At 51.1% G+C, this 23,250-nt stretch overlaps 1 protein-coding gene across 3 annotated transcripts in view; it reads left to right on the top strand.

Annotated features, from left to right (window-relative positions):
* TAF4 (TATA-box binding protein associated factor 4) overlaps nt 1-23,250 on the top strand; it is an 88,272-nt gene that overhangs the window by 349 nt on the left and 64,673 nt on the right. For 2 of the 3 annotated variants that reach the window (XM_089661507.1, XM_089661509.1), the window contains exon 2: nt 4,067-4,987. In XM_089661507.1, coding sequence (XP_089517633.1) covers nt 4,067-4,987 — 921 coding nt within the window. The remainder of the gene's footprint in view (nt 1-4,066; nt 4,988-23,250) is intronic. The other variant, XM_089661508.1, reaches the window with a different exon arrangement.

Raw genomic sequence — 23,250 nt, 5'->3', positions numbered from 1 at the left:
AGAGGGGCGGCCTGGGCCAGGGAGGGATCCTGGGGGGGATAGGAGGGTGACAACGGGTGTACGCCCCCCAGGAGGGTGACAACGGGTGTGCGCCCCCCAGGAGGGTGACAACGGGTGTGAGCCCACCCCTAGGAGTGTGATAACGGGCCTGCACCCCCCCAGGAGGGTAACAGCGGGCGGGCGCCCCCTGAGGAGGGTGACAGCGGGCATGTGCCCCCCAGGAGAGTGACAACGGGTGTGAGCCCACCCCCAGGAGGGTGACAGCGGGCGGGCGCCCCCTGAGGAGGGTGACAGCGGGCGTGCGCCCCCCAGGAGGGTGACAACGGGTGTGAGCCCACCCTCAGGAGTGTGATAACGGGCGTGCACCCCCCAGGAGGGTAACAGCGGGTGTGCGCCCCCCGAGGAGGGTGACAGCAGGCATTTGCCCCCCCTGGAAGGTGACAGCGGGCATGCGCCACCCCCGGAGGGTGACAGGAAGGGGCCAGCTGAGGCTTTTCACCCAGGAGGTCTCTGAGCCATCCGCCAGGAGCCCAACACCTTCTGCCACAGCCTGGAGGGGGTTGTATGATTTCAGGGCATCTGGAGGCTCTGGGGTCATGTGACGGGTGGTCCTGACCTGAGGGTAACAAGGACCCGGCTGGGATCTGTTCTTCAATGGTGGGTTGCAGCAGATGGCACCCCGCTGTCTTCTCCCTGGGGGGCTGGGGACTGTACACAGTGCTCTGAGGGCCACATCCGTGTGCCAAGCGGGTGACAGGAGCCCGCCGGCTGCCATGCTTAGCCTGGTGATAGGTCAGCAATGTGGAGTCAGCTGCTTGCACTTGCTTGGTGAGCGTGTGGTGTGTGGGCATACCTGGCCCTGATAGTGGGGCGCTCTGGTGGTTGTAAGGAGTGTCAGGGTTACCCAGGGGGAAGAACGGGGCCCCCGCCATGTTGGGTTGTGTGGAGGGTGGCCGCTATCTTACTGCTGTCACACCAACCATGTTATTGCTTTACGTCTTTTTTTGTTGATGTCAGAGATGTGTCCGCTGTGTGATTGGAACCTTGGGATGTTTTGAGAAATGTTGGCAAGGTCCTGCCATTGCTGAGGTTGTCAGGAGCGTGCCCTGAGAGTGCCGCCTGTGCCCACAAGGGTGACAGAAAGGTGCTGGTTGTGTCCAGAGGGTGATGACAGTGCGCCAACTGTGCCCTGAGGGTAACAGTTTTGCCCTGGGAGTGGGCAACAGGAGGGTGCTGGCTGTGACGGGAGGGTTCCAGGTTTGCTAGGATGGTGGCTGTGCACTGAGGGTGACAGGAGGGTTCCAGGTTTGCGTAGAGGGTGACTGGAGGATGGTGGCTGTGCACTGAGGGTGACTGGAGGATGGTGACTGTGCACTGAGGGTGACTGGAGGATGGTGGCTGTGCACTGAGGGTGACTGGAGGATGGTGGCTGTGCACTGAGGATGACTGGAGGGTTCCAGGTTTGCATGGATGGTGGCTGTGCACTGAGGGTGACTGGAGGATGGTGGCTGTGCACTGAGGGTGACTGGAGGATGGTGGCTGTGCACTGAGGGTGACTGGAGGGTTCCAGGTTTGCATGGATGGTGGCTGTGCACTGTAGGTGACTGGAGGATGGTGGCTGTGCTCTGTGGGTGACAGAAGGGTTCCAGGTTTGTGTAGAGGGTGACTGGAGGATGGTGGCTGTGCACTGAGGGTGACTGGAGGATGGTGGCTGTGCACTGAGGGTGACTGGAGGATGGTGGCTGTGCACTGAGGGTGACTGGAGGATGGTGGCTGTGCACTGAGGGTGACTGGTGGATGGTGGCTGTGCACTGAGGGTGACTGGTGGCTGTGCACTGAGGGTGACAGGAGCCTGCAGCCCAGCAATATGCCCGATGAGGAGCCAGCGATGTGATGTCCTCTGATGGAGCTCGTCTGGTAAGTTTGTGGTATCTGGGAATTCTCGGCACTAGTAGTGGGACGCTCTGGCAGTCCTAATGGTGTCATGGTTACCCAGGGGGAAGAACGGGCCCATGCCCACTGCCATCTTGGGTTGTGCTTGGAAAGTAGCAGCTGTCATCTCCTCCTGAGGTTCCAGCTACCATGTTATCGGTTTAATCCTCTACGTTGGTCAGAGATGTGTCCGCTGTGTTTTGGGGTTTGATTGGGAGCCCAGGGTTGTTTTGAGAAACCTTAGGAAGGTGTGGGGTGACTTGGCAGTACCAGCTGTGCCCTGAGGGTAACGTGTACTGTGCCTTGAAGCTGACGGGCAGTCTACCCCTTGGGCGACAGGAGTGTGCCCACTGTGCCTTGAAGCTGATGGGCAGTGTGCCTTGAGGCTGACGGGCAGTGTGCCCACTGTGCCTTGAGGCTGACGGGCAGTGTGCCCACTGTGCCTTGAGGCTGACGGGCAGTGTGCCCACTGTGCCTTGAGGCTGACGGGCAGTGTGCCCACTGTGCCTTGAGGCTGACGGGCAGTGTGCCCACTGTGCCTTGAGGCTGACGGGCAGTGTGCCCACTGTGCCTTGGGGGTGACGGGCAGTGTGCCCACTGTGCCTTGGGGGTGACAGGAGTGTGCCCGCTAGTGCACCCTAACAGCCTATGAGCAGCCAGCAGTGTCACCTGGGCTACTGCAGGTTTTCGGGTAAGTTTGGGGCAAGTGGGCATACTTGGCACAAGCATGAGGAAACTCTGGCAGTCACCCAACATCACCCAGGGAGGTGGAAGGGGCCATGCCATCTTTCGCCTTTAGTAGTGCTTGGAAGGTAGCCGTTGTCATCTCTTCCTTGGGTGCCAGGGCCGTGACTTCTCCCACATTCCAGCCGTAAGGTCTGGGCCAGAGATGAGTCCACTGTGTGTTTTGAGGTCCGATTGCCGAACCCGCTGCCATTCTGAAGTAGGTATGGGATGACCTGGGAATACCGGGGTCACCAGGACTACTCTGGCATATTGTCCTGGTTTTCCAGTAGACATGAAAGGGGTAGAATATCCTCAGTGTTGACTGTAGAATCACATCACTGAGATGAATGAGGTTGGATGAGGCTGGCAGTGTCTGACAGACCTAGAATAAACCTCCAGCGCACTCAGTAAACCATTGCAGAGAGTGATAGCGATGTGCCGAAAACCAATCCTAGTATGCAAAGCAACCAGAGACCGATTACCTGTCCTGACATTTGACTACCCTAGCCTTCTGCACACGGTCATTACCCTATAGTGATCTTGTGGGGTGTGTTGATTATTGGAGTGATATGAGGCTCCTTAGTAACGCAGACTTGGGTGATCACACCTGGGTGGGCTTCATAAGGTCCAGATGACAACGGTTGTAGAGCAACCTTTCTCAACCAGGAGGTTGTTAGATGTTCCTTGAGCAGCGAGCTATTTCTGCCTCTGAGATGGGTAACCTCTGACACCAGTCCTCTTTTTATATATCTGTACCGTCAGATGTAGACATAGTAATCGTTATTAGGGGTTCCCTGAGACCAGAACGTTATTTCAAGGACTCCTCCATGTTGAAAAGGTTGAGTGCAGCTGCTGTAGAGGATGAAGGTCTCCTTCAAAGGTGTATCTCAGGTGCTAGGTGACAGAAGGGAGTTCATGGGACATGTAGTCATCCGAAGATACAAGCCTCCATCTCCGTAATGATTTGGGGGAAATGTATCTTGACATTAAGGTCTGGTCTAATGCAGGTTACAGGTGTCGTGGTTTTAGTTGGTGAGAGACTTCTAAAAAGTTCCTTTAATGAAGACATGCCAGATGTTTTGGTTACTATAAAATGCAGACAACTTCAAGGAGCGCGTCACCCTGACGAATAGATGTGTCCTTTTGCTGCATTACATTAGAGTGACTAACCTGTATTTATTTATCCTATTTTGGGATCTGCCGTGACATATACCTTCTGTATGTATAGAATAGAAGCAAGTATGCTTCATAGCTTCACTGATGTTCATTGGTCCATATCGAGTTCTCTCGTTGATGACCTCTGCTTTCCCTTGCTTCGCGGGTGTGCAGTTGTCACTTTTTATAATAGATTGTTTATTAGAACTAAACACGATACCTCTTTATTTCACCGTATTTCTTTGCTTCCTAGGAGCAGCTGTACCAGGAGTCCAAGGAGGCGTCATTAACAACACCCGACCGCAAACAACCGCTCAGCCAGATGGAGTTCAGTCTGCTGGATCAGAGACCGGAGGACCGCTCAGTCAGGCCAAAGCTGGGGTCTTAGGCAATATTGTAACTGCTTTGCCCAACCACAGCTCAGGTAATGGCAAACCTGCAGCCCTTCAGACCATGAATGGAAATAATGTTGTTATAAATTCTCATGGACCTGGGGGACATGGAGCTCCGTTTCAGGGGAACAGTAACCCCACGCCAGGTGTTAACCTTGTCAACAATGGCCCTGCTCCTGTCACCAAGGGTGGTGTGAACGCAGCTGCCAATACAGTGATCCAGACTTCTTATCTTGCAACAACCAATGTGTCAGCCTCTGTCATCTCCTCATCTGCTTCGACCGCAGGGGCAGCTGGACAGCCCGCAGGCCTGGCAGGTGTACCCACTACTGTAGCGCTGGTGAGACCTCTTGTGCATCAGGGAGTGCCAGCCACTCAGAACGGAAGCAATACTGTGATCAATTCCCCTTTGCCAGCTCCTGGTGGGGTACCTTTGCAAATGAACAGCCAGCCCAGCCCGGCGCCTAGCCAGGTGATCAAATCTGAGTCCCCTAAAACTATTATTCAGACTCCTCAGCAGAGCCAGCCTGCCCCTGGGAATATGGTTATTGGACAGACTATGCAAGCAGGACATCCTGGCCCTGGAGGGGCTGCTCCTGCTCCTGGCACCCCAACAGCAATGGGCAAACCTACAGTCAGCACTGTGCCTCTAAGCTTGCCAAGGACTCCTACAGCACCGATTGGTGGCATCAGGGCGACCATAACACCACCTATGTTAGCGCCGCGGGTGCCACAGCCTCCACAGAACCCACCAAACATCCAAAACTTTCAGCTTCCTCCAGGTAAGAAACTACACTGTCTTTGGGTCAATGTGTCATTGAAGGTTCTTGTTGATACAGATCATGGTATGTGTCTGTGAAGGTTCTCTTTGATCCAGGGGGTATGAGTCTGAAGGATTTCATTGATCCAGGTCTGGGTATGTGTCTGTTTGAAGGTACTCATTGATCCAGGTCTGGGAATGTGTCTGAAGAGGTTCAGTGATCCAGGCCATGGTGTGTGTCTATGAAGGTTCCCATTTATCCAGGTCATGGTATGTCTCTGTGATGGTTCTCCTTGATCCAGGCCATGGTATGTGTCTCTGTCATGGTTCTTCTTGATCCCAGGCTATGGTGTATGTTTCTGTGATGGTTCTTCTTGATCCCAGGGTATGGTTTATATTTCTGTGATGGTTTTTCTTGATCTCAGGCTATGGTTTATGTCTCTGTGATGGTTCTCCTTGGTCCAGGTTATGGTATGTGTCTGTGATGGTTCTCCTTTATCCAGTTCATGGTATGTGTCTGTGAAGGTTGTCCTTGATCCTGGCCATGATGTGTGTCTGTGAAGGTTCTCCTTCATCCAGGCCATGATGTGTGTCTGTGAAGGTTCTCCTTCATCCAGGCCCATGATGTGTGTCTGTGAAGGTTCTCCTTCATCCAGGCCCATGATGTGTGTCTGTGAAGGTTCTCCTTCATCCAGGCCCATGATGTGTGTCTGTGAAGGTTCTCCTTCATCCAGGCCCATGATGTGTGTCTGTGAAGGTTCTCCTTCATCCAGGCCCATGATGTGTGTCTGTGAAGGTTCTCCTTCATCCAGGCCCATGATGTGTGTCTGTGAAGGTTCTCCTTCATCCAGGCCCATGATGGTGTGTCTGTGAAGGTTCTCCTTCATCCAGGCCCATGATGGTGTGTCTGTGAAGGTTCTCCTTCATCCAGGCCCATGATGGTGTGTCTGTGAAGGTTCTCCTTCATCCAGGCCCATGATGGTGTGTCTGTGAAGGTTCTCCTTCATCCAGGCCCATGATGGTGTGTCTGTGAAGGTTCTCCTTCATCCAGGCCCATGATGGTGTGTCTGTGAAGGTTCTCCTTCATCCAGGCCCATGATGGTGTGTCTGTGAAGGTTCTCCTTCATCCAGGCCCATGATGGTGTGTCTGTGAAGGTTCTCCTTCATCCAGGCCCATGATGGTGTGTCTGTGAAGGTTCTCCTTCATCCAGGCCCATGATGGTGTGTCTGTGAAGGTTCTCCTTCATCCAGGCCCATGATGGTGTGTCTGTGAAGGTTCTCCTTCATCCAGGCCCATGATGGTGTGTCTGTGAAGGTTCTCCTTCATCCAGGCCCATGATGGTGTGTCTGTGAAGGTTCTCCTTCATCCAGGCCCATGATGGTGTGTCTGTGAAGGTTCTCCTTCATCCAGGCCCATGATGGTGTGTCTGTGAAGGTTCTCCTTCATCCAGGCCCATGATGGTGTGTCTGTGAAGGTTCTCCTTCATCCAGGCACATGATGGTGTGTCTGTGAAGGTTCTCCTTCATCCAGGCACATGATGGTGTGTCTGTGAAGGTTCTCCTTCATCCAGGCACATGATGGTGTGTCTGTGAAGGTTCTCCTTGATCCAGGCCCATGATGGTGTGTCTGTGAAGGTTCTCCTTCATCCCGGTCATAGTATATCTAGTTATAGTTGGTGGCATTCAGTTGGACTTGTTCTGTAGTGTTGAAGATGTTTCAAGATGTTATCCAAGCAGCTTCTTCAGTTCTAAAAAGTGTTGGTACGATACCCCAGAATTTTATATTCACATGGGTAGCACAGGCTCCTTAATCCAATCCACATGGAATATATATATGTCTGTTGTCCAAGAATAGGAAGGTCCTGTTGTGGACCGTACAGTCTGCTGTACCATGGTGATTGGATTAAGTTGGGTATCTTCCTGACACTCAGGAATGAAGAAGTGACTTGGAGAAGCTACCAAACCTCTTCAACATCACAAGAGAAGTCCAGATAAATGTGCCGATCTACCAGTCGCTGTGTTTTGGATCAGGTTGATGAACTGAGAGAAGCATGCTGTGTGTACACCTCCCCTCTGAGCTCTGTTTATACTACATGTGACTTTGTTCCTGCAACCAATCATTGTCTCCCTGGTTTGAAAGCTACTGGCTGCTCCGTAGCTTTGTATGATGGTCACATGGGGCAGCATTTTGACAGCTTCGAAAGAGTGAGACTCGGGAGCATTGTGTAATCTGTTCGTCCTGTGCAAATAATGTGGTGTGAAGAGTTCCCATCCGAGTCACCTAGAGTGCCCTCAGCCCACCTTGTCCCTGTGTGCCTTCTTGCTCGTTGAGTATACACAGGATCCCGTGGCAGTATAACTCAGATTTCACGCTTCAAGGCTTGCACTCGGTTTTATTGATCTTTTACGTTTGTCTGATTTAACCCGTTCATGTCACTGCAACCTAAAACTAGTTTTCTCAAACTCACTTTTGCAAAGTCAGAAAGCTGGCTGATCTTGAGAAGAAAAGCGACTATAGAAGCTTCGGATTTTAATCGTCACTCTTTATTTTCATTTGAAACGCTAGATTTTTTAGCTTGAATGCTTCTACTATTTTTATTTTTGGTTGTTTAGTTGTCATCAGTTGTCTTTTGATGATACAAATGACACCCGAATCTGTTGCTTTGCGTGCTATTACTTTGGTATGCAGTTTTAGATGTTCTTATTATTTATTTTTTCCGATTCTTTGAATAATTTTAGAATTTTGTCCCGTGGTTGAATGAAATCCCGGCTATTTAATGTCCCTGCCAGTTTGTGAAGTCCGTCAGCTGGTGTCACTAGAGGTTTGTTGAGCAGTTCGTTCCTCCATAGGAACGACGATGCATGTTTTCCGAGGTATCGGCCGTGTTGTCCTCATAGCCAGGATCTCTGGGGTGCTCCGGGTTTATGGGTTTTGTGTTTGTATTGGATGGTTAAAGTGTCCCTAAATACCGCACGGCAAAATACAATCTCAGTGCAGCATATACAGTACTACATCGCTGTCCGTTATTCAAATCTCGTATTTCCTCTTTGCTCACACTTCTAAGGAGGCTTTTTTGCTTTCACTTCTGTTTTTGTCGGTATGAGCTGGGCGTGTAATATATGACAGTCACGTGTTCTGCTCTCCCCAGGGACGGACTGACCATTTGGAAACTCTGGGGCCCGGGGTTGTAGGGGGCCCCATGAGATGCCCCTGGTACCTTTTTCATAGGCTTTTTTGAGTTTGGGCAAGGACACAGGGGCCCCATGATCTCCTATTGCCCGGGGGCTCCATGAGTTGTCAGTCCCACCTATCTGATCCTACTGTGCATGGATCCCCTTTTCCATAGTTCAGGCTGGTACCTCCAACATCTGTCGCAGAGTCCATCTCTGGATGGTGACTACATTCCCACATACAGTGGAACCATGTAGAGCAAACGTAGCCACCATCAGGGGCGGACTGACCATTTGGAAACTCGGGCAGTGCCCAAGGGCCCGGGGTCAGTAGGGGGCCCCATGAGATGCCCCTGGTACCTTTTTCATAGGCTTTTTTGAGTTTGGGCAAGGACACAGGGGCCCCATGATCTCCTATTGCCCCAGGGCCCTATGAGTTGTCAGTCCCACCTATCTGATCCTACTGTGCATGGATCCCCTTTTCCATAGTTCAGGCTGGTACCTCCAACATCTGTCGCAGAGTCCATCTCTGGAGGGTGACTACATTCCCACATACAGTGGAACCATGTAGAGCAAACGTAGCCACCATCAGGGGCGGACTGACCATTTGGAAACTCGGGCACTGCCCGAGGGCCCGGGGTCAGTAGGGGGCCCCATGAGATGCCCCTGGTACCTTTTTCATAGGCTTTTTTGAGTTTAGGCAAGGACACAGGGGCCCCATGATCCCCTATTGCCCGGGGGCCCCATGAGTTGTCAGTCTGCCCCTGGCCACCATCATTATGTCACGTTCACACTTGCTAATGGGGCCGTGTGCAGTTATATGAAGGTTCCCAGCAATCAGCCCTCCTCCCGAATCCCCGTTCAAATCAATAAAGCCCCATACACACAATGAGAATATCAGACGAACGATCGCCCGTTTTTTTTTTCGCTTGCTAGTCTCGCATCAAAAGTGAAAAGGTTACTAAAGATACGAAAATACTTGTATGAAAAAAGAATTTCGAAAGTGATGTCATATACTTGTATTGTAGTTTTGGACGACTACTGTACTGATCAAACGAAAATAGTATGAGAATTTTTGCGCTTGTCCCTTCGGATATTGCTGCATGAATTGTCGTGATCGGCTCTCGAAAGATGTGTACTAACGATCCAATTATCAGACGATCGCTCCTCGCTGTGTACTAACGATCCGATTATCGGACCTCGCTGTGTACTAACGATCCGATTATCAGACGATCGGTCCTCTCTGTGTACTAACGATCCGATTATCAGACGATCGCTCCTCGCTGTGTACTAACAATCCGATTATCGGACGATCGCTCCTCGCTGTGTACTAACAATCCGATTATCAGACGATCGCTCCTCGCTGTGTACTAACGATCCGATTATCAGACGATCGCTCCTCGCTGTGTACTAACAATCCGATTATCGAACGATCGCTCCTCGCCGTGTACGAATGATCCGATTATCGGACGATCGGTCCTCGCTGTGTACTAACGATCCGATTATCAGACGATCGGTCCTCGCTGTGTACTAACGATCCGATTATCAGACGATCGCTCCTCGCTGTGTACTAACAATCCGATTATCGAACGATCGCTCCTCGCCGTGTACGAATGATCCGATTATTGGACGATCGCTCCTCGCTGTGTACGAACGATCCGATTATCGGACGATCGGTCCTCGCTGTGTACTGACGATCCAATTATCGGACGATCGCTCCTCGCTGTGTACTAACGATCCGATTATCGGACGATCGCTCCTCGCTGTGTACTAACGATCCGATTATCGGACGATCGCTCCTCGCTGTGTACGAACGATCCGATTATCGGACGATCGCTCCTCGCTGTGTACGAACGATCCGATTATCGGACGATCGCTCCTCGCTGTGTACGAACGATCCGATTATCGGACGATCGCTCCTCGCTGTGTACGAACGATCCGATTATCGGACGATCGGTCCTGGCTGTGTACTAACGATCCGATTATCAGACGATCGCTCCTCGCTGTGTACTAACGATCCGATTATCGGACGATCGGTCCTCGCTGTGTACTAACGATCCGATTATCGGACGATCGCTCCTCGCTGTGTACGAACGATCCGATTATCGGACGATCGCTCCTCGCTGTGTACGAACGATCCGATTATCGGACGATCGCTCCTCGCTGTGTACTAACGATCCGATTATCGGACGATCGGTCCTCGCTGTGTACTAACGATCCGATTATCGGACGATCGCTCCTCGCCGTGTACGAACGATCCGATTATCGGACGATCGCTCCTCGCCGTGTACGAACGATCCGATTATCGGACGATCGCTCCTCGCTGTGTACGAACGATCCGATTATCGGACGATCGCTCCTCGCCGTGTACTAACGATCCGATTATCGGACGATCGCTCCTCGCCGTGTACGAATGATCCGATTATCGGACGATCGGTCCTCGCCGTGTACTAACGATCCGATTATCGGACGATCGGTCCTCGCCGTGTACGAATGATCCGATTATCGGACGATCGCTCCTCGCTGTGTACTAACAATCCGATTATCGAACGATCGCTCCTCGCCGTGTACGAATGATCCGATTATCGAACGATCGCTCCTCGCCGTGTACGAATGATCCGATTATCGGACGATCGGTCCTCGCTGTGTACTGACGATCCAATTATCGGACGATCGCTCCTCGCTGTGTACTAACGATCCGATTATCGGACGATCGCTCCTCGCTGTGTACGAACGATCCGATTATCGGACGATCGCTCCTCGCTGTGTACTAACGATCCGATTATCGGACGATCGGTCCTGGCTGTGTACTAACGATCCGATTATCAGACGATCGGTCCTCGCTGTGTACTAACGATCCGATTATCGGACGATCGGTCCTCGCTGTGTACTAACGATCCGATTATCGGACGATCGCTCCTCGCTGTGTACGAACGATCCGATTATCGGACGATCGCTCCTCGCTGTGTACGAACGATCCGATTATCGGACGATCGCTCCTCGCTGTGTACGAACGATCCGATTATCGGACGATCGCTCCTCGCTGTGTACTAACGATCCGATTATCGGACGATCGGTCCTCGCTGTGTACTAACGATCCGATTATCGGACGATCGCTCCTCGCCGTGTACGAACGATCCGATTATCGGACGATCGCTCCTCGCCGTGTACGAACGATCCGATTATCGGACGATTGCTCCTCGCTGTGTACGAACGATCCGATTATCGGACGATCGCTCCTCGCCGTGTACTAACGATCCGATTATCGGACGATCGCTCCTCGCCGTGTACGAATGATCCGATTATCGGACGATCGGTCCTCGCCGTGTACTAACGATCCGATTATCGGACGATCGGTCCTCGCCGTGTACGAATGATCCGATTATCGGACGATCGCTCCTCGCCGTGTACTAACGATCCGATTATCGGACGATCGCTCCTCGCCGTGTACGAACGATCCGATTATCGGACGATCGCTCCTCGCTGTGTACGAACGATCTGATTATGGGACGATCGCTCCTCGCTGTGTACGAACGATCCGATTATCGGACGATCGGTCCTCGCTTTTTTTTTTTTTTTTTTTTTTTTTTTTTTTTTTTTGCATCAAAAACGCATGGACAGTAGATTATATGGGTTCCAATGACATAGTTCACACCTGTGTAGTCAGTTCTAGTGCAGAGGAAAAAAAAAATAGAACATGCAGCATTTTTGCTGCACAGAACTGTACTGGAACTTGGAAAAACGCATCAAAAAACGCACCAAACACATTACAGCAAAAAAAAAAAAAAAAAAAAAAACCTAAGGTAACCTTGGAGGGAAAAAAGAAAAAACAGGGGGGGGGGGGAAACACACTGGAATGCATCAAACACATCAAAAGTACCCGATTTTGTGCTGTGACCCGGCCCTAACTCCTTTATGACGATGTTGCACCCGTTCATCAGCACGGTAAATGGGCCTTAGCACCCAGCCGCTGCGTATGTGCGTCGCTGTGTTCTGGGGTGCACTCCGTCTGCACCCCCAAAACTGGGTCACCAGCAACTACCGACAGTCAGGAACCCGTCCTACCCGGCTATGTCATTGCTACACAGGCAATCCCAGTGAATGGGAGACCCTACGACCAGATCCACAACTCCCTTAAAGGGCCAGCCCCCAGACGTGGCACAGGGGTTAAACAAAAAGAAGGACCGAAGCTGATTTGGCCCTTCTGTCAGGACGCATGCAGCCTTGGACCGATGCTGTATCCTCCTAGATGAGTAAAAATGTTTTTGTTTTTCTTTCATTCTTTTTAGGCCCCTTTCACACGGGGTGGACCCATCAGCGGATCTGCTTGTTCTGCGGGGGGATCTATCTGTTCTGGATGTGAAGTGGATGACAGGTCCGTGTCCGCTCCGCTTATGCAGAGCAGACACAGGCACAGCCCGCTGTCCTCTATGGGCAGTCAGATGGAAATGGCCTGTGCCATCCAATCCAATTTGATGGACGGTAGAGGAACAGATCCACCTTTTTGGCAGATCGGATTGGATGTCGGCGGGTATAAACGCACACATGTCTATTTTACACCTGCCGCTCAATAGAGGAGAATAGCAGTTCCGATTGGGTCAGCCTAAAAACTGGGCAGATGGACCCGATCTGAACGTCTGTGTGAAAGGGGCCGTAAGTGATAAATTCACCTTTTGGAACATGTTACATGTTCCACCCATTTTTAGGGTGGAACATATAACGTTCCCTTATTTGCAGCCCCCCCCACTCCCACTGACAGATGATATGGGGGAACTTCTCCCCATACTATCTGTCAGATTTGAAAACAGCGTGGCCATGCCGGGCTTCGCCCACTCAGCCGTGTCACTAATACACAGAGTTTTGCGAATGAGTGGATACAAGTCCCAGCAGCCTTAGCGACTGTCGGCTTGTAGTTCTCAATGAACACCCCGGTGCTGTGGAGTGCCATGGTACTTCATTGAAGCTTCCTGTCAGTATATCTGCTTGACCGTACTTCCTGTACATCCCCGTACTTCCTGTACATCCCCGTACTTCCGTACATCCCCCATACTTCCCGTACATCCCCATACTTCCCGCACTTCCCGTACATCCCGTACATCCCCGCACTTCCCGTACATCCCCGCACTTCCCGTACATCCCCGCACTTCCCGTACATCCCCGCTCTTCCCGTACATCCCCATTCTTCCCGTACATCCCCATTCTTCCCGCACATCCCCATTCTTCCCGCACATCCCCATTCTTCCCGCACATCCCCATACTTCCCGCACATTCCCATACTTCCCGTACACCCCATAAATCCCATACTTCCCGTACATTCCCATACACCCTGTACATCCCCATACTTCCCGTATTTCCCGTACATCCCCATACTTCCCGTCCATCCCGTCCATCCCCATACTTCCCGTACACCCTGTACATCCCGTACACCCCATACATCCCATACTTCCCGTACGTCCCCTACTTCCTGTACATCCCATACTTCCCATACATCCTGTACATCCCCATACTTCCCGTCCATCCCGTCCATCCCCATACTTCCCGTACACCCTGTACATCCCATACTTCCTGTACATCACATACTTCCCGTACATTCCCATACATCCTGTACATTCCCATACTTCCCGTACATTCCCATACATCCTGTACATCCCATACATACATCCTGTACATCCCATACATTCCCATACTTCCCGTACATCCCATATGGCAAGCAGATATTCTGACAGGTCTGCAGGAGACCTGCATGGCGTCAGCAATCTACTAATCGCTGGGGAATGCTTTCCAGGCTCCTGCAACCAAAAATAATAAATGCCCAATTTTTTACCTGCAAAAAAATGTGCATTTATTTTTTTGTCAAAAAGGTGACCTTATCCTTTAAAGTTCTATTTCTTTGTTTTCCATTAACTGATATCTTCTCCTTCTCCTGTCTTTGAACTCTCTATGGTTGTCTCTTGTGTTGCCAGGTGAAGGCAAAGTGTGTTTTTTGTTTTTTTTTGTTTTTTTTTTTCTACTGCAGCCAGATCTAGCTGACTTGCTAATAGAACGTGTTTTGAAAGTGATAGCTGCAGTCTGATTGGCTGCTGTGGTCACATGCCTTCCTTCACTCTTTCAAAAAACTGTCTGTGGTAACAGTCTGCTGCGCGTTCCTCTTTGTTGGTGTGTGGATCAGTGAAGCTCAGCTGAAACACGATTATTTTCCTAACTCGCCTTCATCTTACAGGATGGGTTTAGGACAAAGCTCTCTCCGTGATGAGAAATCGTTGTGCATGTTCAGCCAGGGTCACAGCACAAAACGTTTTTTATGGTGTCACCCAGGAACTGGTCTCCTCAAACTTTTACACATAGAGGAACCCTTGAAATAACTTTCAGCTGTCCAGGAATCGCAGCTAACAGTTGTATCCACATCTCATGGTACTTTTCGGGTCGGGTCAAACTGATGCGGTGCGAGAAATGCACAGGAATCGATGCGAATCCCGCACCCCATCAGTGTGAACGTCCCTTACTGTGGACAGTAGCTTGCAGATGTAGGAATAAAGGAGTTTTGACACCCAGGGCTGCTCTATATGACAAGATTTTCAGTAATAATAATGGTGAGAAAAGAAAACCAGACAGTGAAAAATGTAGTGTTCCCTCACATTGCTGGTCAGAGGAAAGTACCCCCGCAACTGGTGATCAGTGCGAAGAATGATCCCTACATTGCTGGTCAGAGGAAAGTACCCCCGCAACTGGTGATCAGTGCGAAGAATGATCCCTACATTGGTGGCCAGAGGAAAGTACCCCCGCAACTGGTCATCAGTGGGAAGAATGATCCCTACATTGGCGGTCAGTGGGAAAAATGTCCCTTACATTGGTGATCAGTGGGAAGAATGTCCCTTACATTGGTGATCAGTGGGAAGAATGTCCCTTACATTGGTGGTCAGTGGGAAGAATGCTCCTTACATTGGTGGTCAGTGGGAAGAATGTCCCTTACATTGGTGATCAGTGGGAAGAATGCTCCTTACATTGGTGGTCAGTGGGAAGAATGTCCCTTACATTGGAGGTCAGTGGGAAGAATGTCCCTTACATTGGTGATCAGTGGGAAGAATGCTCCTTACATTGGTGATCAGTGGGAAGAATGTCCCTTACATTGGTGATCAGTGGGAAGAATGTCCCTTACATTGGTGATCAGTGGGAAGAATGTCCCTTACATTGGAGGTCAGTGGGAAGAATGTCCCTTACATTGGTGGTCAGTGGGAAGAATGTCCCTTACATTGGTGGTCAGTGGGAAGAATGTTCCTTACATTGGAGGTCAGTGGGAAGAATGTCCCTTACATTGGTGATCAGTGAGAAGAATGTCCCTTACATTGGTGGTCAGTGGGAAGAATGTCCCTTACATTGGTGATCAGTGGGAAGAATGCTCCTTACATTGGTGGTCAGTGGGAAGAATGTCCCTTACATTGGAGGTCAGTGGGAAGAATGTCCCTTACATTGGTGATCAGTGGGAAGAATGCTCCTTACATTGGTGATCAGTGGGAAGAATGTCCCTTACATTGGTGATCAGTGGGAAGAATGTCCCTTACATTGGTGATCAGTGGGAAGAATGTCCCTTACATTGGAGGTCAGTGGGAAGAATGTCCCTTACATTGGAGGTCAGTGGGAAGAATGTCCCTTACATTGGTGGTCAGTGGGAAGAATGTTCCTTACATTGGAGGTCAGTGGGAAGAATGTCCCTTACATTGGTGATCAGTGAGAAGAATGTCCCTTACATTGGTGGTCAGTGGGAAGAATGTCCCTTACATTGGTGATCAGTGGGAAGAATGTCCCTTACATTGGTGGTCAGTGGGAAGAATGTCCCTTACATTGGAGGTCAGTGGGAAGAATGTCCCTTACATTGGAGGTCAGTGGGAAGAATGTCCCTTACATTGGTGGTCAGTGGGAAGAATGTCCCTTATATTGGGGGTCAGTGAGAAGAATGTCCCTTACATTGGGGGTCAGTGGGAAGAATGTCCCTTACGTTGGTGGTCAGTGGGAAGAATGTTCCTTACGTTGGGGGTCAGTGGGAAGAATGTCCCTTACATTGGCTGTCAGTGCTGTCTGCTGTCTCTGGGAAGAGTGCCCCCTGCGTCTGCTGTCTCTGGAAAGAGTGCCCCCTGCGTCTGCTGTCTCTGGGAAGAGTGCCCCCTGCGTCTGCTGTCTCTGGGAAGAGTGCCCCCTGCGTCTGCTGTCTCTGGGAAGAGTGCCCCCTGCGTCTGCTGTCTCTGGGAAGAGTGCCCCCTGCGTCTGCTGTCTCTGGGAAGAGTGCCCCCTGCGTCTGCTGTCTCTGGGAAGAGTGCCCCCTGCGTCTGCTGTCTCTGGGAAGAGTGCCCCCTGCGTCTGCTGTCTCTGGGAAGAGTGCCCCCTGCGTCTGCTGTCTCTGGGAAGAGTGCCCCCTGCGTCTGCTGTCTCTGGGAAGAGTGCCCCCTGCGTCTGCTGTCTCTGGGAAGAGTGCCCCCTGCGTCTGCTGTCTCTGGGAAGAGTGCCCCCTGCGTCTGCTGTCTCTGGGAAGAGTGCCCCCTGCGTCTGCTGTCTCTGGGAAGAGTGCCCCCCGCGTCTTTAACTGCTACTTTAACTGGAAATTGCTCCGTCATGCAACACTGCCCAAATTAAATTTTATATTATTTGTTTTCACACAAATAGAGCTTTCTTTTAGGAGTGTTTGATCGTGAGGGTTTTTAATTTTTTTTTATACATTTAAAAAAATACTGCAAATTTTGAAAAAAAACCCCAATATTTTATACTTTGGTATAAAACAGTAAAGTCAAGTTTCTGCATAAATTTAGGCCAAAAATGTATTCTGCTACATGTTTTTGGTAAAAACCACACAGCTTTTTTTTGGGACACTAGCATAGTTCTGATCGTGAGCAAGATGCTGATCTGTACAGACAATATACTGGTAATGGCAGTGATCGGCTACCTATAGTGTGACTGTGGCAGTGTGGTGGGCAATTTGGTGCTAACTGACACCGCTAGTGACACTAATACACTGATCAGTGATAATGCTGTACTCTGGCTAGGAAGGGATTCAAATCAAGGGGTTAACAAGTGTAATGTGTGCTGTTTTTACAAATAGATCTGTCTGCTTTTCCTCCCTGAAATCCGAGTAGATTTCAGGGGGAAGAAACAGACTGCTGTCAACACAGAACTCTGTGATTGGACACAGCTGATCAGCAGGTCTCAGCCAAAATCATTAGTGGTAATCTGATGAATTTTCTGCAGAAATTGGCTTTTCCTGATGCTTCTCCCCTTCCACAGGTCCGGCTAGGGTGCCCCCCGCCATGCACGGAGCCGGCTAGGGTGCCCCCCGCCATGCACGGAGCCGGCTAGGGTGCCCCCCTGCCATGCACGGAGCCGGCTAGGGTGCCCCCCCGCCATGCACGGAGCCGGCTAGGGTGCCCCCCGCCATGCACGGAGCCGGCTAGGGTGCCCCCCCGCCATGCACGGAGCCGGCTAGGGTGCCCCCCGCCATGCACGGAGCCGGCTAGGGTGCCCCCCGCCATGCACGGAGCCGGCTAGGGTGCCCCCCGCCATGCACGGAGCCGGCTAGGGTGCCCCCCGCCATGCACGGAGCCGGCTAGGGTGCCCCCCGCCATCCACGGAGCCGGCTAGGGTGCCCCCCGCCATGCACGGAGCCGGCTAGGGTGCGCCCCGCCATGTACGGAGCCGGCTAGGGTGCCCCCTGCCATGCACGGAGCCGGCTAGGGTGCCCCCCGCCATGCACGGAGCCGGCTAGGGTGCCCCCCGCCATCCAGGGGTCCGGCTAGGGTGCCCCCCCGCCATCCACGGAGCCGGCTAGGGTGCCCCCCCGCCATCCACGGAGCCGGCTAGGGTGCCCCCCCGCCATCCACTGAGCCGGCTAGGGTGCCCCCCCGCCATCCACGGAGCCGGCTAGGGTGCCCCCCGCCATCCTCTGAGCCGGCTAGGGTGCCCATTGGGGCATTCTCCTTCGACATGGCAGTGGTGGAGCGTAGACCTTCTCAATCAGAACGGGGCACATAAGCGTGCAGTACAGGTGGTGAGCCAACCTGCATATCCAGAGGCATCATCTCAATGGGATGCTTTGTGAGGAATCTTGACCCCTTCGGGATGAACAGAGAAATCCAAATCTAATCAATATTTGATGTGACTAGTCTTTGACTTCAAACCAGTCAGTGCTTGTACACCGTGTTTTTTTTTTTTTTTTTTTTTTAATTATATTAGATATATATTTTTTGTAATGCCAGTGCTCCATTAAGGGGTGGTGGTGGTTGACAAGGGTAGGAGGAGCCTGCAGATCAGCTTAAAGTGGTTGTAAACTTAAGACATGAAATATGAACAAAGCATATCCCTCTATAGTGTGTACTTGTTTCAGTTTTATTTCTGTCTGCTGCCTCCTTCCTCTATCAGCATGTGTTACTTCTTGACACCAAGAGAAAAATGGTGACGGGTAGGGACCAAAGCAGATTGACAGGCTCAGCTCTGCACCTGAGAACTGTGTGGAGGGGTGTGTGTCTCTTCCCTCCTATCAGCTCTCGGAGCTCTCCTCACTGAGCTGTGCAGAGTGTAACTTGAGGTCTCCGCCCCCCGCTTTCTGAGCTCTCGGGCAAGCTGTATCAATTTAGCACTTTGGATGTAGAGGAGAGAAGAAAGCAGATTAACAGGTACAACTTATGTAGGAGGATTTGTTTCATCTCTGTGTATCGCAGTGGTCAGCCACTTCGCTGGGTATATGGAAGGGTTTCCAACCAAGCAGAACTGAAGCCACGGATTTAACCGTTTTGATTCTTCTTGAACCAAGTCAGTTCTATTAGTACCGTGTGCAGAGAGCAGGATCTGAAGATTCTTCTGTTTTCTTCTGAATGATTCGGAGGTCTTTATTCTCTGTGTTTGGCTCATGAAACTTGTTTTCCTTCAGTTCAGATTGGTAAAGCAATAGGCAGACGATGGTCATGTTTACATTTTTTTTGTTTCTGATCCTCCGGCCCCGTGGAGCACTTTATATGTAGTGTGACCTGATGTGACCCCAGAGGGCGTTTGAGGGAAGTATCTGATATACAGAGGAATACCTTCATTGAAACCACCAGATCCTAAAAAGATGTTGCCTTTTGCTTGCTATATACTCATCGATTTCTTTTTATCACATCGACCATCTAGGCCAATCGTTTCATTGATCCGTATCGAAAAAAGATTGCTTGATAGAACACTAATAGGAAATGTGACTGTATTGATCCGCTTGCTTGCAATGATAAAGGTCACGTGGCAATCCTAAATACAGAATGAAACCCAGCAACTTCCTTTACGTTCCTGGAAGCTTTTCAGCATTTGAAAACTATTCCCCATTTACCCTTTTTACATTTTCTGACTGTTTTTGAACTTTGACAAGTTATTATGCTGAGCTGTTTTCCAGGCGAAGTCGCTGTGTGCCTCCATTGGTTCATTTGACCAGAATGCACACAAATCGTGAGATCTTATTCAATTTTCCATCAAATTGTTGTAGTCTTCATATGAATACCATCAAAGTTAGTGTCTGGCGCAGCTGGAAGGGTGGGTGTCTGGCGCAGCTGGAAGGGTGGGTGTCTGGCGCAGCTGGAAGAGTCAGTGTCTGGTGCAGCTGGAAGGGTGGGTGTCTGGCGCAGCTGGAAGGGTGGGTGTCTGGCGCAGCTGGAAGGGTGGGTGTCTGGCGCAGCTGGAAGGGTGGGTGTCTGGCGCAGCTGGAAGGGTGGGTGTCTGGCGCAGCTGGAAGGGTGGGTGTCTGGCGCAGCTGGAAGGGTGGGTGTCTGGCGCAGCTGGAAGGGTGGGTGTCTGGCGCAGCTGGAAGGGTGGGTGTCTGGCGCAGCTGGAAGGGTGGGTGTCTGGCGCAGCTGGAAGGGTGGGTGTCTGGCGCAGCTGGAAGGGTGGGTGTCTGGCGCAGCTGGAAGGGTCGGTGTCTGGCGCAGCTGGAAGGGTCGGTGTCTGGCGCAGCTGGAAGGGTCGGTGTCTGGCGCAGCTGGAAGGGTCGGTGTCTGGCGCAGCTGGAAGGGTCGGTGTCTGGCGCAGCTGGAAGGGTCGGTGTCTGGCGCAGCTGGAAGGGTCGGTGTCTGGCGCAGCTGGAAGGGTCAGTGTCTGGCGCAGCTGGAAGGGTCAGTGTCTGGCGCAGCTGGAAGGGTCAGTGTCTGGCGCAGCTGGAAGGGTCAGTGTCTGGCGCAGCTGGAAGGGTCAGTGTCTGGCGCAGTGTCTGGCGCAGCCGGAAGGGTGGGTGCCGGGCGCTGCCGGAAGGGTGGGTGCCGGGCGCAGCCGGAGGGGTGGGTGCCGGGCGCAGTCGGAGGGGTGGGTGCCCGGGCGCAGCCGGAAGGGTGGGTGCCCGGGCGCAGCCGGAAGGGTGGGTGCCGGGCGCAGCCGGAGGGGTGGGTGCCCGGGCGCAGCCGGAGGGGTGGGTGCCCGGGCGCAGCCGGAAGGGTGGGTGCCCGGGCGCAGCCGGAGGGGTGGGTGCCCGGGCGCAGCCGGAGGGGTGGGTGCCGGGCGCAGTCGGAGGGGTGGGTGCCGGGCGCAGTCGGAGGGGTCGGCGTCTGGCGCAGCCGGAAGGGTGGGTGTAATGAGAGTCTGGCATTGACAGTAAATCTCAGAGCCGTATTCAGACGTTGCCCATCGTTGGGTTTCATCGCTTCCTCAGACATCAAATGATACTTTTCCGACCGAGTTATTTGCAAATATGGAAATGGGTGAGCCGAGGGGACCAGGTGATGAAATCCTAAAACTCCTGCATGAGGTATTTCTGTCACCTGCGAACAACTCAACTGTCAGTGGCTGGAAAGGCTGAAGGTTTTTTTTTCTTCATGTATTCTATGCATGACGGTAAAATAACCTTCTGTGTGCAGCTCCACATGTTAACCCCTTCCTGCCCAGTGCCATTAGGACAGTGTTGGTGCTTTTTATTAGCACTGATCAATGTATTGGTGTCACTGGGGATGTCAGTGGCAGTTAGTCAGTGGTCCCCCCCCCCCCCTTCCCCAGTGTCAATGTTCGCCGCAGTCTCACTGTAAGTCGCTGATTGCCGCCATTACTAGTAAAAAAAAAAACAAAACAAAATCCAGTATCTATACCGCCATTTGTAGACACTATAACTTGTGCGTAAACCAATTAATTTACACGGATTGGGATTTTTTTTTTTTTCAGCAAAGGCATGGAGCAGAATACATTTTGGCCTAAATTTATGACTAAATTTTGATTTTTTTTTTTTTAACAAAAAGTTTTACTGGACATGTTTTAATCGCAAAAAATAAAAAATATTTAGTTTTTTCTCAAAGTTGTCTCTTTTTTTTTTTTTTTTAAGTTTTATAGTGCACAAAATAAAAAACACATCAATTACCACCGAAAGAAAGCTCAATTTGTGGGGGTAAGAAAGGACATACATTTCATTTGGGTGCAGCGTTGCAGAATATGCCCCGGTCAGGAAGGGGGGGGGGAATCCTCTGGAGGGCGAGGGGCTGAGTGAACTTGTTGCTTATACACAATTGCGGTGTTTGCTGGACACCATTCAGTGATACTAATTCTTTCACCTGTAAAGCTTTCTGAATGCCTCTGATTAGACTGCATTGACTTGTTTTGTCCCCCCCCCCCCCCCCCCCGGGGCATGTTCATGTAGGCGTTCCCTTCTCCCACAGCTGTGCTAGGTAGACCCAACACTGACACCTATGTTCTATGGTAGAGATCCGTGGTGTCCTGCTGGAATATGACCTCCCATCTAGTGTTTGTAGTAAACAAGGAAAGGTGAATATTCCAGGAACTGGGAGAAGCCATGAAAGTGTGACAATGGGCTGTATTCTGTGTGTGTTGTGGTCTGGAAGAGGTTCACAGTCCTACTTTCTGATGATATTAATTGTGCCTGAGGCTGCGTTCACATTTCCATTTGTACAATGGAGCTCCCCACCACTAGGAATCCACTCTTTGTGTTGGAGATGGATCACAGGACTGCAGTCTAATGTAATGTGCATGTCTCTTTTATTTCCTTCATGTTCTCCACAATAAAGTGGACATTCAGCCTGGTATCAGATAGATATGGGATAGGTAGGTAGATAGATATGGGATAGGTAGGTAGATAGATATGGGATAGGTAGGTAGGTAGATAGATATGGGATAGGTAGGTAGGTATATAGATATGGGATAGGTAGGTAGGTAGATAGATATGGGATAGGTAGGTAGATAGATATGGGATAGGTAGGTAGATAGATATGGGACAGGTAGGTAGGTAGATAGATATGGGACAGGTAGGTAGGTAGATAGATATGGGATAGGTAGGTAGGTAGGTAGATAGATATGGGATAGGTAGGTAGGTAGATAGATATGGGATAGATAGGTAGGTAGATATATATGGGATAGATAGGTAGGTAGATATATATGGGATAGATAGGTAGGTAGATAGATATGGGATAGGTAGGTAGATAGATATGGGATAGATAGGTAGGTAGATAGATATGGGATAGGTAGGTAGATAGATAGATATGGGATAGGTAGGTAGGTAGATAGATATGGGAGAGATAGATAGATAGATAGATATGGGATAGGTAGGTAGGTAGATAGATATGGGATAGGTAGGTAGGTAGATAGATATGGGATAGGTAGGTAGGTAGATAGATATGGGATAGATAGGTAGGTAGATAGATAGATATGGGATAGATAGGTAGGTAGATAGATAGATATGGGATAGATAGGTAGGTAGATAGATAGATATGGGATAGATAGGTAGGTAGATAGATATGGGACAGGTAGGTAGGTAGATAGATAGGTAGGTAGGTAGATAGATATGGGATAGATAGGTAGGTAGATTTGGGAAGTAATAAAACACCTGTTGGAATTCATTGCTATTTGGAGGTCTTTCAGGGAGATTTCGCCATGCTGTGGTCCCGCACCCTGGCAGGACCTGCTAAAACGCATATTCCCCACCCCCCCACAGGTCCTGCTGAATCTGGGCCCTCTCCCAACGCAGGGCCCACTGAAACGACACCCCTCTTCCCCCCCACAGGGCCTACTGAAACGGGGCCCTCCCTTCTCCCACCACCACCCCCCTGCTGAAACGGGGGCCCTCTTCCCCTGCACCCCCCACCTGCAGGGCCCACTGAAACAGGGCCTAACACCCCCCCCCAA

Source organism: Staurois parvus, unplaced genomic scaffold (genome assembly GCF_062004578.1).
Source record: "Staurois parvus isolate SC_StPar_1 unplaced genomic scaffold, SC_StPar_1.0 ptg001349l, whole genome shotgun sequence".
Lineage (NCBI taxonomy): Eukaryota > Metazoa > Chordata > Amphibia > Anura > Ranidae > Staurois > Staurois parvus.
Note: the sequence above shows the minus strand (reverse complement) of the source record. Positions and strands in the feature narration are given on the sequence as shown.